The sequence below is a fragment of the Lepidothrix coronata genome, unplaced genomic scaffold (assembly GCF_001604755.1).
Source record: "Lepidothrix coronata isolate B3197 unplaced genomic scaffold, Lepidothrix_coronata-1.0 Scaffold27, whole genome shotgun sequence".
NCBI lineage: Eukaryota > Metazoa > Chordata > Aves > Passeriformes > Pipridae > Lepidothrix > Lepidothrix coronata.
The window spans coordinates 1,019,472-1,035,705 of record NW_016690207.1 but is presented as its reverse complement, the minus strand read 5'-3'; the positions used below and the strand labels follow the sequence as shown (position 1 = coordinate 1,035,705).

Sequence of the window (16,234 nt, the reverse complement as noted above, 5' to 3'; positions counted from 1 at the left end):
AGTGCTGAACCCTCGTGTTTTTAATCTCCAGATTGCTGTACCTTTCCCAGAGGTGAGTGTCTTCTGGCTGGGCTGGGTTGGTGCCACTGATTTACACGAGTCCTGTTGGCTGGTACAGACTTGCAAAGCCGTGGGTATTGATCCCAAACCCATCCCTGGGCTGCCCTGGCCCTGCGGAGCAGGGGGGATGTTCCATGCTAAGCTGCACCAAAGTGCCGTTTACAAGACATCTTGTGACGGGGCCACTGCTTGTTTGTTCCCATAGAAACTGCCATCTGATCCTGGCACACTACACAAAGGCTCCCGCTGCAAAAGCAGCCTCTAAAAATTCCTGAGTGCATCATCTAGATCGGGCGTTTCGCTTTATCCTTGGCTTTCCTGGCAAAATCTCGTCCCCTTCCCGCCCAGTGTGCTCCATATCCCATAGTGTTATTGGGATTGGCACCTTAAAAATAATCCCAGAAATAAAGGTGACACTGTCACATCCTGATTGTGGTTCAAGAGATGCTGGTGAGGGAGCAGTGTTGGCAGTCCCTGCTGACAGCAGGATGATGCACATGGAGGCATTTGATGTATCTGAAATCTTAGATATTGGGAAAAAATTCCTTATCTGCAAGTGCATGGCTGTTGCTTATAGTTTATTTTGAATATCCCACTGGTTTCACTTTGGTATAGAAAAGACCCAATGCTTACAGGGTTAGAAAAATATCTGTGCAAGTCTGTTTCAGAGCCCAGAATACCATATTCCCAAATGGACCTGATGGCAGATGAAGAGGAACACTGATTCCTTCCATCTTATCCGTCACTTTTGATTTTCTGTGGTACTGTGGTAATCCCAGTGTGATATTTAACGTTTCTACAGCCTTCTTTTTTAACCAGGAGCTATTACACTTCTGAATCTAAGTGCACATTAGAGGTCCTGTGTATGCAGAGCCTGGCCTCCTCCCTGGAATGTGGGCAGAATCCAGTGTGAGAGCCCAGCACGGAGCCACTGCTCGGGCTGTGGCGAGGAGAAGGGAACAGGCCGCTGAGGCTGAGTGAAAGGGATTGTTATATGGGATGACAGATTCCTCTGGAGCTTGTTGCTGTTTGCAGAAGGGAAGCCAAGACATCAGTGCTTAATATCTTCCAGAAGTCCTTTGCTTTAACCCTTGCAGAGCCTCGGGAAATAAACTGGAAGCCAGTGCAAATGCTCCCGGTGGCTCTGGCGGCTTCTCACAGGCAACAAGCAACAGGATGAGAGGATGTAGCCTCAGGCTGTGCCAGGGGAGGTTCATGCTGGACATCAAGAGAAATTTCTTCCTGGAAAGGGTGGTCAGGCACTGGAAGGAGCTGCCCAGGGAGGTGGTGGAGTCCCCATCCCTGGAGGTGTCCAAGGAAGGACTGGATGTGGCACTGAGTGCTCTGGACTGAGGGACAAGGGGTGATCAGTCACAGGTTGGACTCGATGGTCTTGGAGGTCTTTTCCAACCTAAGTGAATCTGTGATTCTGCTGCACATCCTGGTGTGGTGCCAGGTGTTTTTCCTGATAACAGTTTACAGCAGTTGGATTTCTGTGGTGCACAGCAGGCTGGGGAACCAAGCCAGAGGTGCTCTTGCTGTGTGTGTTGGTTTTGTCATTAAAAACCAGCTGTTTTTTGTCATTAAAGAATAGCTACTCTTGTTGAGAGACCTGTTGTGGTGTCCCAGTGCTGGCTGCTCTGTACCTGTTTGACAGGAGTGAGGTTAAGGTATTCCCTCTCCTCTCAGTCCCAGTAGTGTTCTTTGCATTATAAGCGTTGCTTAAAAATGTTCACACCCTGACGTACAGTATGTTCTTAACACATCACTTCATGCACACCAGCTTCTAAATTTCCTCACTTCTGAGCTTTTGTTATTTTCTAATCCAGTAATTCAGACCTGGCTCCGATTGGACGCTCTGTACCTGAAATGCTCTATTTTTCCTCATCACTCGCATTTTTAGGTCGTGACTGAATTAGAGCAAAGTGACAATCCAGGGAACTTTCAGTAACACTTTCAAAATCTGCTTGCTGCAATATCCTGGCAGCTTTGTAAAGACTTGTATTACTGTTTGAGCTGAGCCCTTCCCTCAGACAAGGCTACTCCGTTCCTTGCAGCCCCTCTGCTCCGAGGGAAGGTCTCCACTGGGGCTCAGTTTGCAGCAGGAGCCGTGGCCCTGCCGTGCAGCATTCCTGATGCGTCTCCTGCTGTGACAGATTTCTTCCTGCATGCGACTACATTTCCAAAACTCTGCTGCTAAGCAACTCTCTCCGAGGCCGGTGTTGCTCGAGCAGCGCCCACAAGTAACAGCCCCGTAGGGTTTCCTCCAGCTCTGGCTGCAGGCAGGAGCAGTAGCAGGGTGGGAAATGGGCCCCTTGGAGAGCAGGTGGATGAGGAAAACGATTCTCTGGACACTGGTGGGTCTTCCAGTTTTGGCAGCGCTGGCTCTTTGTCAGCCCGTCACTGCAAGAAAGACATTGAGCGTGTCCAGAGAAGGGAACAGAGCTCTGGAAGGGTCTGGAGAGTCGGTCCCGTGAGGAGCAGCTGGGGGGTCAGCCTGGAGAAAAGGAGCCTCAGGAAATACCTTGTTGCTCTCAACAACTACCTGAAGGGTCGTAGTAAGGTGGGGATTGGCCTCTTCTCGCAGGGAACAAGGGACAGGATGAGAGGACACAGCCTCAAGTTGCACCAGGGGAGGTTTAGATTGGACATCAGGAAGAATTTCTTCACGAGAAGAGTGGTCAGGCACTGGAAGGGACTGTCCAGGGAGGTGGTGGAGTCCCCATCCCTGGAGGTGCCCAAGAAAAGACTGGACGTGGCACTCAGTGCTCTGGGCTGGTTGACAGGGGGGTGTCTGTTCAAAGGTTGGACTCGATGATCTTGGAGGTCTTTTCTAACCTCAATGATTCCGTAATTCTGTAAATAATTCTGTAAATGGCACAGTGGCAATCTTGGGAGATGCTGGGATCAGATGCCTGCAGGGATGTCAGTTGCCACGCACAACAAACTTCTCCTGTCCTAATATTGACAAATGGGTACTCAAGTTGTTGGTAAACCGAATTTTATTTGTTTTTATGGGATGTTTAGGTTGCAGTGCCTCAGTTCAGCTGCTGAGTGGAGAACAATTAAGGAAGTGGTTTGAATGGCGTGACCTGGACTGAAAGGGGACCAGGGTGGGCAAGTGTCCTCCCAGATTTCGATTTGCCTCTTGGCTTTGCTTGCCTACAGGTGGGTGGGAGGCCAAGCTGTAGCTCCAGCAGGAGTCCAGTCAGGCCTAGGCAGAACTGCAGCGTTCCCATCTGCTGTCAGAGCGCCTGCATCTGAGCCTCCTCGGAACAGTGGAGCTTACGTGACCGGGATCTGCTTTTTCAGATGGCATTTGTTGGTTAACTGGTTTGCATCGATTTAAATGCACCTCCATGAGGTTCTGCACTGGTTTAAGCTCATTCAAAAACCGGTTTTAATTAGCAAGTGCAGTCTTTGTGTAGTGAGTGCCAAGATTGCTTTTAATTTGCATGGAAGCCATGGAGGTAGCGCTGCAGACTGTCAGCAGATCATAGGGCTGCACCACAGCCACGTTCATGGCTGAGCCTTCATTCCTTCCACTCAGAACTGCCCTGGTGGATCCTCTGGAATTCCTACAGGGACACTGCTAGTGCTGCAAGCAGGAGCTGCTTTCTCTTTTGGGGTCTGTATGACATGTTACACTTGCACATGGGTTAGATGTGACCAGAGAGGGGCCTGATGTGCACCTGAGCTTTGTGAGCTGATTGGAGCAAGCACAGGCTTGGGAGAGCTCAGTCTGTGCCACAGAAAGGCTCTGAGGGTTTGTGAAGTCTCCATCTCTGCCATAAAGACACTGTTCAGATCAAAAGGTCTTGAGACAGAAAAAAGACGTAAAGAAGGGAAGGAAGAGTTGTGGGGGGAAAGGGGTCTTTACCTGGGTTTTACTTCAGTTTCTTTCCCTTTGGCTTAAGCTAATTTTAGTACTGATTTTTAGATATTCTGCATTTGTAGTCAAGGTATGAGGGAGTGTTATTAAGTGACAGCCCAGGCCTGCTGTCTGTGGATGGACATGTGGATGTATTTCAGTGTACGAGTACTCACTGTAGGCTGGCATTTGTGGGTGTGGTTTGCTCTCCTCCCTCAATCAAATAAATAATTTTCCATACCACCTCTAGTTCACATTCTGACTCCTGTGAAGTTCTCAGCCTTGCATCTGGAAAGCATTACTGGAATTTTATAAGGCTTCTGAACTAAAAACAAATTACTGGCACAAATGTCAGCTCAAGCTGTTGGAGCTGGAGGGGTTTTCTCCTGTAACAGAGTGTGAAATGAAAAGATGGAGAGGTCAGTAGTAATGCAGCGTGAACCCAGTGGAATTTAGGAGACAGGAGTGGTGTGGCTCTGCCATATCTGTGTTTGAGGTGGTTAGGTGTGGCTGCCTGCAGTCTGGTTTGCCGAGACTTGCTCTGCCTTCAGCTCAATCCCAGGTAGTCTCTGGCTGTAGCCGAGAAGGAAGAGGCAGCAGTGGCTGGCACTGGGAGATTCATTGTCTGACCAGAACTCTAAAAAGCTCTGGAAATCTTGTCATTAAGAAGGATAAAGGCTGGAGGTAGATGTGGTGTAGCTTAAGGGATTCCTGTGCTAAGCTGTGGCCAGCTGAGCTCCTTGGTCACTGCTTGGTCCCCTGGATTGCTGGTCAGCCTGGAGCCCCAGGGAATCGCTGAGCAGCCACTGGGTTTTGTGGGGATATGCAGTAATTCCATACATCCTGGATATGCTCTTCCCAGCCAAGCAGCAGCAGCTCTGTGTGGAGTACTGTGTCCTGTCCCTCTGCTCAGCCTCTTCCCAGGTCTGTGTTTGCAGCCTGAGGTGATAATTCGTGGAATCACCCTCACAGCACCTCCCGTTTGCAGCGGGAGGTTCTTCATGCACGGAAATGGTTTGTTTATCTAATGGGCATCTCCAGCTCCCATTCCCTTGCCTTTTCCTGCAATCCCAGTGCCCTTGATGCTGTTCAGAGTGCTCTGGTGCAGTGTCTGTCAGCCAGGGGAGGTAACTCGAGTGTCTGTGTTGTTTCCTGCTGTTGCCCCAGGTGATGAAATGATGAGAAGCTCTGCAGAAGGGTTTGTGCCCTGGGATGCCAAGTGAGGGTGGCAGGTGGAGGAGAGCAGAGGAAGCCCAGCTCTAGCAATGCAACCAAGGTTGCTCATGGCTTGCAGAGCACAATTTCTCCCTTGCTGTGGCTGAACATGCCAGAGCTTACCTGTCATCCCTTGCAGCTTCCAGAAGAGGAACAGAAAGAATTTGCATTTGGGATTAAATCACCATTGAACTGGCACTGAGGGTCCTGTTGTGAGCAGCGAGTTTCAGGCAGGGCACTCACCTCTTGTGCCTGTTTGGTGGCTTCTGTGTGTAAAGAGAAGCTGCAGCTGCTGTGTGGTGGTTTGGTGGTTTCCAGGACTGGAAAAGGAGGAATTGGTCTGTTGGTTGTCAGCATGGGTAAAGGCTGAGCTCCTTGAGGATGCTGTAGATGAGTTTCCTCTGGCTGTGAGGTTTGCAGGCTGTCATACATGCCATGAAATGATGAGATTTTCTAACCTGGGTGGAGCTGGTTCACTGAGCTGTAAATGTAAATGTGGGGTTTGTGCTTTGGTCACTGAAATCCCAGTTCTGTTCCCCCCGGGACAAGGAGAGGTCATGGCAGAGCACAGCGCTCACACAAGCTGGGTATTAACGTTGCAGCAGGCCAAGAGGATTTGGATGTATTGACTTTTCTCATAACACCATCAGTATTTTCTTCACCCTGTGCAAGACACAAGTCCCTGCATTGATTGTGCAGAGGGATGTGGACAAGGTGAGAACTTCCTTCCTGAGCAAATGCAGCTTCTCTGTGCACATCTTCGTCCACAGTTTCCTGCTTTCAGTTGCTGCCAATATTTGCATTTGTGCCACCTCCAAAAGCCACTGATTTTGCTGCAGAGTGGCCTAGTTTTATTTGCTGTATCACTTTTAGTTAGGTGGGTCCTGCTGGTTAGTTAATTCTGAGGAGGAGGTGCCCCTGTTCTGCCCATGAGCTTGCCAGGAGCAGTCTGGGTGTCTGCAGTGTCAGGGCCTCCTTTTTGCCGAGCGCTTTCTTACGACTGAAAATTGTACAAGTTGCCTATTTGCATGTAGAGAGCTCACTTTTAGTGACCCCAAACACACCAGCAGGCTTGTGCTGACAGCTTGCCTGAAAAACATGTGCCTCTGCCAAGCGACTGTCCGTACGGAACCGCGGCGTTGCTGTGGGGTGACATCCGTCCGACTGAGCTCCCGAAAAGGGGCACGACCCGCAGGAGCCTGGAGTTCACACTGTGTTTTTATCACAGCGTGTGTCCATATGCCAGCTAAGTGCCTCTACACGTAGCTAATCTGCATATCATCCCCAGTATATAGTTCCCTATCCCTCTTTTTTTCCCCCTTCAGTGTCCCCCTCTCTGCTTCTGGAGTTCTCCTGAAGGTCCTGTGTGGCTTCAGTATCTGCTTATGGGAGTGATTTTTACCCCTCCAGCAGCTGCTTAATCCAAACAGGCCATGTTCCTGAGCTTCCCAAGTGTTTCTGGCAGGCAGGAGCAACTGGGAAGGGAAGTTGTTCCCTGTCAGCCCCTCTGACAGCTCACGCTGTCAGCCCAGGAAGGCTGTAGCTGTGGTGGACGGAGAGGAGAGGGCTCCTCAGCTGACATAACTGCAAATGTAGAGGAATTCAGGGGGATGAGCCTTTTCCAGGCTTATCCATTTATCAGTCCAAGGACCCTCTGTGGTGACAGCTCCTCGTGGGGCTGTGCTCTGCCACGTGTCCTCAGAGTGACATGGGAGCTGAGCTGCAGGGACACGTCCATCCACAGCAGAAGACATCCAGTGAGTGTTTACTGAGGGCTTCCCGAGAGGAATGTGGAGCAGGAGGACTCCTCAGAACAGTTCTAGGAGATGTCTTGCTCCCAAATGAACATGCTGAGTTTCTCAGTGCAGTCGGATTGCCGGTGCCATCTGTTGGCTCCCGTCCCATGGAGGAGATCCGTGCTGACTTAGGGAATGCCACTGCCACAATTCCACTTCTGTAGCAGTCACTGCTCAGACAGGGCACATGGGCTCCTCCTGAAAGAAGTGGGGTTTTGTGATTGTCACTGCTACAGAAACAGCTGAACTGCAATGGAAAAGGTGCCTTCTTTATGGAATGATCATTCATGCAGGAAAGTTTAATTATAGCTGAATTACAGTTATAATTAGATCTATGCAGATGCATGGCATGAAGGAGTAGATGTTTGCCCAGGCCAGGATCTCGAGCTTGTTCCTTTTTTCACAGCACAGAAGAAAAAGGAAGCATGCACTGTTCCATGGCTCATTTCCACTGAAAACAGACTGTGCTTCCACCTCTTTCCCTGTCAGAGCCTTCCAAGGGGCTGGAGCAGCTCAGAGCAGGGTACCTGTCCTCTCCCTGCCCCTGTGCCACCCTGGCCTCCTCCTGCCCATCTGCCTGGGCACCCAGCAGTTCATTTCCCTTCTTGTTGGCAGGGCAGTATAGTTTCAAGGAAGTCTGTCAGATTATTAACCACACTCAGCTGAGAAACATCATAAATATTAACTCCTGCAAGTTGGTTTTCTCTCCAATTCCAAACCTTGTGCTTCGTTTAGGAGCTCCTCACCTTGGCATGATCTTTAGCTCTGGTGGCTGCCAGATTGGAAAATCTGGTGTCTTGGGGCAGTTTAGGAATTTATAATGTTTGTAGTTATACTTTGGGAATTTTAGGAGAACCCTGTGTGTCTGAGAGCAGGAATTGCCAAGACTCCACTCACTGGGCTGAAGGAAATGGTCAGTGCTCAGGGCAGAGGGGCAGCCTGAGTTCATATCTCTGAGCATTTTGGGTGCACTGAAGGCAACTTGCTGTTTTGGCCTGAAGTGTACCTTCTGTCCCTCCTGACTTCCCGTGGGATGCAGTGGGACATGCTGATATCAGGGATAACTCCGTGCTCCCTTTTGGCCTTCCGGAGTTTTGGTACCTCTCCTTCCTTTTCCCAACCACCACTTTTGCTTTCATGGGGTTGAAATTCCCACTCCATCTCACAAGGCTTTTGCCTGGCGTGCACACATACTCAGCACAGCTTTAGGATCACAAAAATACGGAGCAGTGTTCAGCTGAAGTGCACCAGGAGAAGAAAAATCTGGAAAAACAATGGACAAAAGCCACCTGGCTCCAAAGAGCGGGGCCTCCACAGCAACCTGCAGGTGTCAGTTTGAACACCTTACCTGCCCTCTACCAATTGTTTTTAGCAACTTGTCATTCCTTCCAAATAACAATTCTTTCCTCAAATTACTAGTGTAAGTTTTAGTTGGATCCAAGAAGGAATAAATGAGCTGTTTAGAAGTGGAGGGAACATTTTGTTAATTGGTAGCAGCATGCATGCTCCAGGCTTGGCATTTATCCTCCTGCCTGTAAGCTTCATTAACTTCTGATAAAAGAATAGTTAATTTCTCAGACTCCTTTTTTAGAGTATTTCATTGTTTAAGAATTTAGATCATGGTTTTCTTCCACTTCTACTTGTAGCTGGATTTGTGCTTTATTTAACGATGTTTAGTCTTGCTCGCTCTCTGTGTTATGTGATGTTTGTAAGCATGAGGGAATGCACTTGATTTTTGGGTTTGGGGTTTATTTTAGTATTTCAACTACCTGAAACTGATTCTTTTTGAATAAATACAGAACACTGCTTCTAGTGGGGCCATAAATGCTTGTGTTCCTTTGGTTGGAGTGTTTGTGTGCTTGATGCTTGGTCCTGGGGTGAGGTGGTTTAGTGACTGGCAGCAGCAGGAAGAACTGCAACCAAAACTGGCCAAATTGTGTTCATGACCTGCAAGGATGGCTGGGAGGATGAGGACTTTGTGCAGTCATAGGGCTCTTTCCTGGTCAGGAGGCCCAGGCAGGGAGGACTTTCCCAGAGGAAGGAAAGCAGGCACTTTCCTTACTAAATAAATATTTTTTATATTTGGAGGCAAGGCAAGGATTTTTTCATAAAATATGAAGGCTAATTTTCATGTGCTTCAGATTGTCCCCTTGAAGATATTAAAGATCCTTTTGTTTGATTGTTTTTCCCCAATATATAATCTCCAATAAATAAATAAAGGGCTGGATCCATTGTGGCTGTTCCCTGTGACTGAGTTTTAGATGGAGTCGGTCTGGCTGGTCCGACCCGAGGACTTCAGCCAGTCTCTTTTCTGTTGAAATTTCAAATCATCTTTCGAGGGAAGGGAGAACATTTGCCAGCTGAGAAATGCAGGAATGGAGAAACCAACTTGGTCTGTTCTGGAAAGCCTTTAAACCACTCCTTCCCTCTGGAAAAAAAGCAATTCTCCAAAGGAATCCAAAGCAAACCTCTGGAACAAACCAACTGCAGCTCCTCTGCGGCGCCCCGGGTGGAACACGGCTCCCCAGCCCTGAAATTCCCTGCCTTTCCTTTCCCTTCCACGGAGCACGGAGGGGATTTCCTACTTCCACCCTCAAACGGCCGTGAGGAAGCTCTGCACTTCCTGAAACGGGAGCACAAGGTGGTTTCCCCAGGATTTTTCAGGAGACTTTTGCCTTTTACGTTGCATCAGTTGCCAGAGGCATTTGGATGGAATGAAAACATTTGGAAGAAACCCCTTTGGAAACACCAGGTCTCTCCTCTGTGTAACTTCTGAGGATGGGTTTGGGTTTGGGTTTGCTTGGCTGAACTTGGGATAAGATCCTTCACAAGAACGTCTCCTGGCTGCTGTTTGTGTTCCTTTGCTGCTGATCCAGGTACTGTGTGTCTTGTGGGTGTGGAGTTTTCAGCACACCACGTGGAAATCCTGCAGCGTGAGGAGGTGACAGGGGAGGTGACAGCAGAGGTGACAGCCTGGTTCTCCCTACCCCTGTTATCAGAGAAAACCAGAGTAGTTCAGTTGTGTTGTGTCTGGCCCTGCTGACTGAGTTGGGTGCGATCAGGTGCTCTGCATACCTTGAACTTGGCCGAGAGTGTCAACTCAAGCCATATAATTAAGCTGGGAAATGAGATTTCCTTAGAGCAAATATAGAGGTGGGAAATGAGTAAGGAGCTTAGGAATACTCCAGATCTGTGGATTTTCATTTGCGTATTTGGGCCTGAAAATGACTCATGTCTCCGGGTAGACATCTTGGCTTCGCTCTTCGTGGCAACGTCTCTTAGCTTTTATGTATATTTATGTTTAAACTTCACAAAAGCCCGTTCTTGCAGGAAAATCCTTGGTGAAAAGCGTGTGGGGAGTGCTTCCCAATCCCCCTCTGGCTCTCTTTTAACTTTTCCAGCCCACTCCTGAGCGTTGTCCTTGGAGCTGTTGCAGCGCAGCTCCGCCGACCCCGCGGCCGAGGAGCCACGGGCTGAGCTCTGCCAGCAGGGCCCGGCTCAGCACCCCGTTAATCACAGCCCCGTTAATCACAGCCCCGTTAATCACAGCCCCTTTAGTGCCTGGCAGCCCCCGCGGGGCTGGGGCTGCCGTTTCACCTTGTGCCTCGGCTCCAGCCCTGCTCCTGCCAGCAGCTCCCAGCGCCGAGTGCCAGACCTGGCCGCCATCCAGCTCCCGCTGTAAGGAAGCATGCTCAGTGACTTGGAAGGCTCCTGGAGCCGTTCCTGCGCTCTGAATCGAAGGTTTCAAATGAAAGAAACAGCTTATTGTGCTTGGGTGCCTTTTCGGGATTCTGCTGGAGTTCTGCTCACATGCAGGGTGGTTGTTGCCTGGCAGGGATTTGATCATAAAATGTGGAGCTTAATTTTCATGTGCTTCAGATTGTTCCCTTAAATAAAGATTCCCTTAAAGTATCTAAAGGTCCTTTGGTGGTTTTTCTCCAAGTAGCACCGTGCCTGTGAGAGCCCTTTAGCCCTGCACTTGGGCTTGGCACTAGGAGAGGGACGTGTGTTTGGGCTGTGTGCCCCTGTGGGTTTGTGCCCACGGTCCTGGCATGTCGCTGTGCACAGAGCACTTGTCCTGGTACAATTTGAGCATTTCTGTATTTGGGCTTTGGGCTCCTGTGTCGGATCTTCCTGGCTGTGCATCCTCAGCGGTTTTCACGGCGGTGCTGCTTTGCATGCCCTTCCCCAGGCCTTTGCATGATCCTGCAGCCTTCCTGGGCAGGACATGTGTAAATTAGGCTCGAGCAAAGCAACCAGGAGATTTGTAAAAGCGGTTCTTTTCCCAGGGAGAGCCATCTCCGAGCGAGAAAACCTGCTGGGGGATGGTAATTCATCCCACAAATCCTGCACTCGGCTGGCAGGCTGGGGCTGCTCGCCTGCACGGGTGTTTCATGGTGGGGAGGAAGATACTTAAGGCTGAAATTTGATTTAGAAGCAGCAGGGCAGATGTTCCTCTGCCAGGCAGAGTAGCTTTTTCTCTCAGCTGTTTGCTCCAGCAAGGTTTCACTCTGCCTTTTCTCCCCTGCTCATCCCATCATTCCAGAAAAGATTCCCTCCCTTACTGTGTGCGTGTGGATGAAGCGAGGTGCTTGCTTAGAGTGGACTCGAGGTGAGATAGTGCTCAGCACAGAAGTGTCTCCCCATTTGGATTCTGATGCCCAAAGGAACTGGGAGCTGCCAGCTCTGGGAAGGTGGAGGGAAAAGAAGCAAGGAAGTGTTGGAGGCTGGAGAGCAGCTGACTGGAAGCACTTAGGCTTGTTTAAACTCCCCTAGTGTAGCGTTACAGAGCACTTCTGGTTTCAAACAGATAAATAAATACCTCAATTGTTAGAAGCCTGACACCACCCCCCATTTCCATCCCTGCTTGGGTTTTTTTCAGCCCTGGTGCAGTGAGCTGGTGTGTGGATGATGCAGCTGGGTCAGTAACTTCTCTTTTGTTTCCCCTCTGGTAGGTTGCAATAAAGATCATTGATAAGACTCAGCTGGATGAAGAGAACCTGAAGAAGATATTTAGAGAAGTCCAGATCATGAAGATGCTTTGCCACCCACATATCATCAGGTTGTACCAGGTAGGAGCACTCCGAGGTGGGCTTTCCATCCCTTGGCCCTAGAGCTTTACACTCCGTAGTAGCACTTTCTCCAGTGTTATCCCTCCTTTCCTCCTGCGTGAAACTGGGGAAGTCCTTTTTGTTTTCAAGGTCTTGGAGTACTTGGATTGGAGGGGCAGGGGGAAAGTGTGGCTAATCCTTCTCTTTTCTGGGACATGGTGCTTCCGCTGTGGGCTGGCCTCTTGCCACTTGTTTATGGCCATTGTGTGCTTCTCAGTTTCCCAGTGGAAACCGGATGCGGGTTCCCTTTCTCAGTTTAAGGGAGGGAGTAAATCTCACCCTGGAGCAGGACTGAGCTGCCCTGCTGTCCTCTCCCTGCCCAGCTCCCTGTGGCCCCCAGGACCTGCTGGTGTGCTCAGCCCTTTCCTGGAAGGGGATCAATGCTGGCTGCAGACCCGCTTGGCAATATTGTTTGCAGACTTTTTGTGCAGCTTGTTTGACGTTTCTTGTCTGCAAACAAACGCCCCAGAGGCAGAATCCACGTGCTGCCCTTTACGCAGGTATCTGGTGATGCCCCTCCTGCTGCACCATCCAATAGAACAGTGAGGAAGGTGCAACAGGTGTCACACGAGCAGAGGAATAGAGGGGTCTGCTTCTCCTCTGTGCCTGAGGGACAGGAGTATTTATTTGGACTCCAAAGAGTTAAAACTGAGCAGAAGTGACAGGTTAATGTTTAGCTGCCTTGGCCAAACCACATGTGAGATGCTCACAGCAGGCCCTGCAGAACTGCAGTGTTTTTGAAGGTACTCAGGGAATGCTGCTTTGCAAACTGATGCCTCAAACCTCTTTTTTATTTTTTTTTTAGCCAAAAAACCTTTTTCAACCTGTTTTATTCCATCTAAAGGTTTTGATGTGATACTGAACAGGTGACACTTGTGGCTTGGCTTTGGTAAGGTGAGAGAAGAGTCCCTGCTGTGGAGTCTCTTTCATCTGGCATATCTGTCTTGGTACTTCCACTGGCATTTATTTTTAGATAAAAACTACTGAAGCTTGGAGTTGGGAATTCAGAGCCTGTCACATCTTTGCATCAGGAATGTTGAGTTGAAAAATCGTGTTTTCTTGAGCTTGTAAGACTTAAAAGATGTAAGTGAAAAAGAAGAGTTGTCTATAATGACAGTTGTGTATAATATGAGAGATTCTGTCTGGAAACAGAAATGTGCTTAAAAATCTACCTAAGAGTTTTCCGGACAAGTAGGATCATTAAGTGGGAGCTGTATATCCTGTCCTGTGACAGTGGAGCAGAACTGAGGTTCGTCTTTGCTATACTCATGTTTTAACATCCAGAATAAGGGGGATCCAGCTGTTGAAGCAGCTGCACTTGTCTGGATCAGGCACAGATTTTGGAAAAAATGGAGTTTACATGTTCAACCCTAATCCTCAGGAAGAACAGGCGGTGCTGGGCTCCCAGTGCTTGCCTTCTCTGTGGGGATAACAGTCCATTTCATGTTAGAAGGGGAACTTTCACTTTTCTTTGAAGCAGAGAACAGCCAAAACAAAGTCAAAATGTTTCCAAACACCCTGGAGTACCGAAATTACCCTGCTGGGCCTGGCACGGGAGGTGCTACAGTGTGGTCCTGAACTGAAACACCAGGTGTTTTTCCATTGACAGAACTGCTAAATAAATTGTATCAAGTTTTGGAAAGCACCCCAAATGTACTAACAGACTCTGAAAAATGTGTTAAAAGCTGCTGAAAACAGGGTGTTACCTGACTGCAGGGGGGGGACTCCCTCCAGCAAAGCCTGAGCTCTGGTTCAATTCTACCAGCTCTTGACTCATTGGGAAGTCACAGATTCAGTGAATGTTCCCCCCTTTGCAAAGACTGTGATGGTTGTTTTAGTGCCTGCAGTGGCCTGAGCAACCAGACAGGTGAACTGGTTTGGTGGTAGCAGCCCTGAGAAGTCTCCCAGGCTGCTGGAACACAACAAGACCAGGGAGCAAATGCTAAAGGGAAGACATGGAGGAGGAGGAAGGTGCAGGTGAAGTGTTGTGCGTGGTTACAGATTTAGTGTTTGAAACCTGCTGTTTCATTCTTGCTTTCCCCAATTCCAGTCCATTCCTTCACGTGGTTCTGTAAAGCAAGGGGAAGGTCGCAGTTTGGATGTGATGAAAGCAGTTACGTCTGTGAGAGGAAGAATAAAGTTGGGTTAGATCCATTTCCTGCTGCACTCAGCAGTCTCCTTATGTGTCACTTCTCTGTCCTTGTGTGCAGGTTATGGAGACAGAGAGGATGATTTATCTGGTGACAGAGTATGCCAGTGGAGGGGAAATATTTGGTAAGTACATTTATTGCATTCTTTAATCAGATAATGCACTTGGTCAACTACAGTAAACTGAAAATAGCTGCCACACTCTCCTGTTTCAGCTGAGAGGTGCCCTTCAGCCTGCAAACTTTCCATTGACAAGAGGAGTAAAGGAATAAATGAGAGCAACTTGATGGAAAAATAATCCCCATAACCTCTGTTTCTTCTTTGGGTTTCACTGACAGGTGGTGCTGCTCCTCTTTTGTGCTGACTTTGGGATTAAAGGTGTTGGAAATAGTTATCCAGTTGGATTTTAGTGTTGCTGAATACTTTGCTTCCCAGCAAGTTATATGAACCTCATTGATCATAGTGGAACTGTTGGTGTGTGTTGGTAGCTTTCAAAGAAACAGGCAGTTGTGTGGTTCTGGAGTGTTTTGTGCTCAGAACCATGTCTTGTCTTTTCTCTTTGATATCTGGTGTTATCTTAGCAAACATCAGTTACATCCCTTCCAAACACCATTGTCTAAGAGTCTTTTGGCTGAGCTTTCTTGACCACAGGAGCTGTTCTTGAAAGGAAAAAAAGTGTCTGTGCAGCACAACTGCAAGAACTGCTGACTGATTTATTAATTTGTTCGGTGACCAATAATAAAGCTTGTAGAAATAGGAATTTACTTACACGCTGGAATTTTGTGCCGGGCGACGGAGTCAAAATTTTGCAAGATTCTGTCCCGGTTTTGCCAATGTGAGCCTCTGAAAAGGGGGAAAATCCCATGTGCTTGAGGTGAGCTGGGTTCAGACAAGGGAGTGAGGACAGTCACACACTGTCAGCTATGTGGGAACTCTCCCCCTGTCCTCTTCAGTCATTGCAGAAGATTCACTTTTGATTTCACTTCTCACTTTGCTGGAGGAGAAGCTGAGTTGTAGTAAAAGACAAAGCTTTTAGTGAAGCAAGGGAAGCCCCAAATTAAGGAAAATAAGAGCTGAAAAGTGCTGGTTTCCAGTAACTGTTATCTGCTACCAGTTCCTCAGTACCTTTGTAGATGGTTGTCATGGCTCCATCTCAACATTGCCCATGTCCTTTGGATTTCTCCCCGAGGAGGTGACAGCCGAAGGGGAAGCAAGTGGCAGCTGATGTTGGGCAAGTGTGGATTGCCCGGTGAAGAACTGACTTTCTCCTGCTGAGTCTTGCAGTGGTTTATTCAAACATGAATCATGGTGCTGGGCACACTGAACGGTTCCAGTGGCTTGTGAAATTCCCCTTCCAGTGTGCACGAAATCACCTGCATGCGTGCTGGAGTTCACTTGTGTGTGGATCACCACAGAAAAGTATAAACCCCCTTTTACTTTTTCTCCCTCTTCTGTTGAATTTGGCAGAGATGGGCTCATCTTTTTTTAAATCCAGAACTATGTGCAAGCTCATATACAAACTTGGAATGAATTCTTTGGTTACAAAAATAGCCTTCTGCATGAGTCGAAGTGAAAACCTAATTGCCTTCTGAAAGATTTTCTGCTGTAGTAAATTCAGCTCATTAGCATGGCTAATTTCCATGTTGCTGCCCAGCATTTTCTCCTTGTTGATAGCTGGGAGCAGCCAGCTCTGTAATAGCTGAGGTTTCTCCAGAGCAGAGCCAGGAGATCGTGCCCCTCTACGCGGTGTTGAGGAGTTTCGGGCACTGCCCTCGGTGCAAGAGCAGAGAGGGGGAAACTCAAGTCTCAGCTTTTTGTATTCAGAGTTTCCTGAGGAGCCATTAAGACTTTGTTCTAACAGCGGAAGCAATTTGCAGGGAGGAAACAGGAGCCCATTTTGGGAAGGTTTCCTTGCAGTCCTTACATCTCCAGCACTGAAGGATCTCGTGTCCTCGTGTCGTGGAGAGAAGGTTGACGGCAGCGTGGGCTGGTCTGCGCCCGCTCGGCTCAGCTGGGGCTCACCTGCTGGGTAA

At 48.7% G+C, this 16,234-nt stretch overlaps 1 protein-coding gene across 5 annotated transcripts in view; it reads left to right on the top strand.

Annotated features, from left to right (window-relative positions):
• Window positions 1-16,234, top strand: part of SIK3 (SIK family kinase 3) — a 73,933-nt gene that overhangs the window by 24,975 nt on the left and 32,724 nt on the right. For all 5 annotated transcript variants that reach the window (XM_017809471.1, XM_017809469.1, XM_017809468.1 and 2 more), the window contains exons 2-3: window positions 11,898-12,014; window positions 14,264-14,327. In XM_017809471.1, coding sequence (XP_017664960.1) covers window positions 11,973-12,014; window positions 14,264-14,327 — 106 coding nt within the window. In that variant the 5' untranslated portion in view covers window positions 11,898-11,972. The remainder of the gene's footprint in view (window positions 1-11,897; window positions 12,015-14,263; window positions 14,328-16,234) is intronic.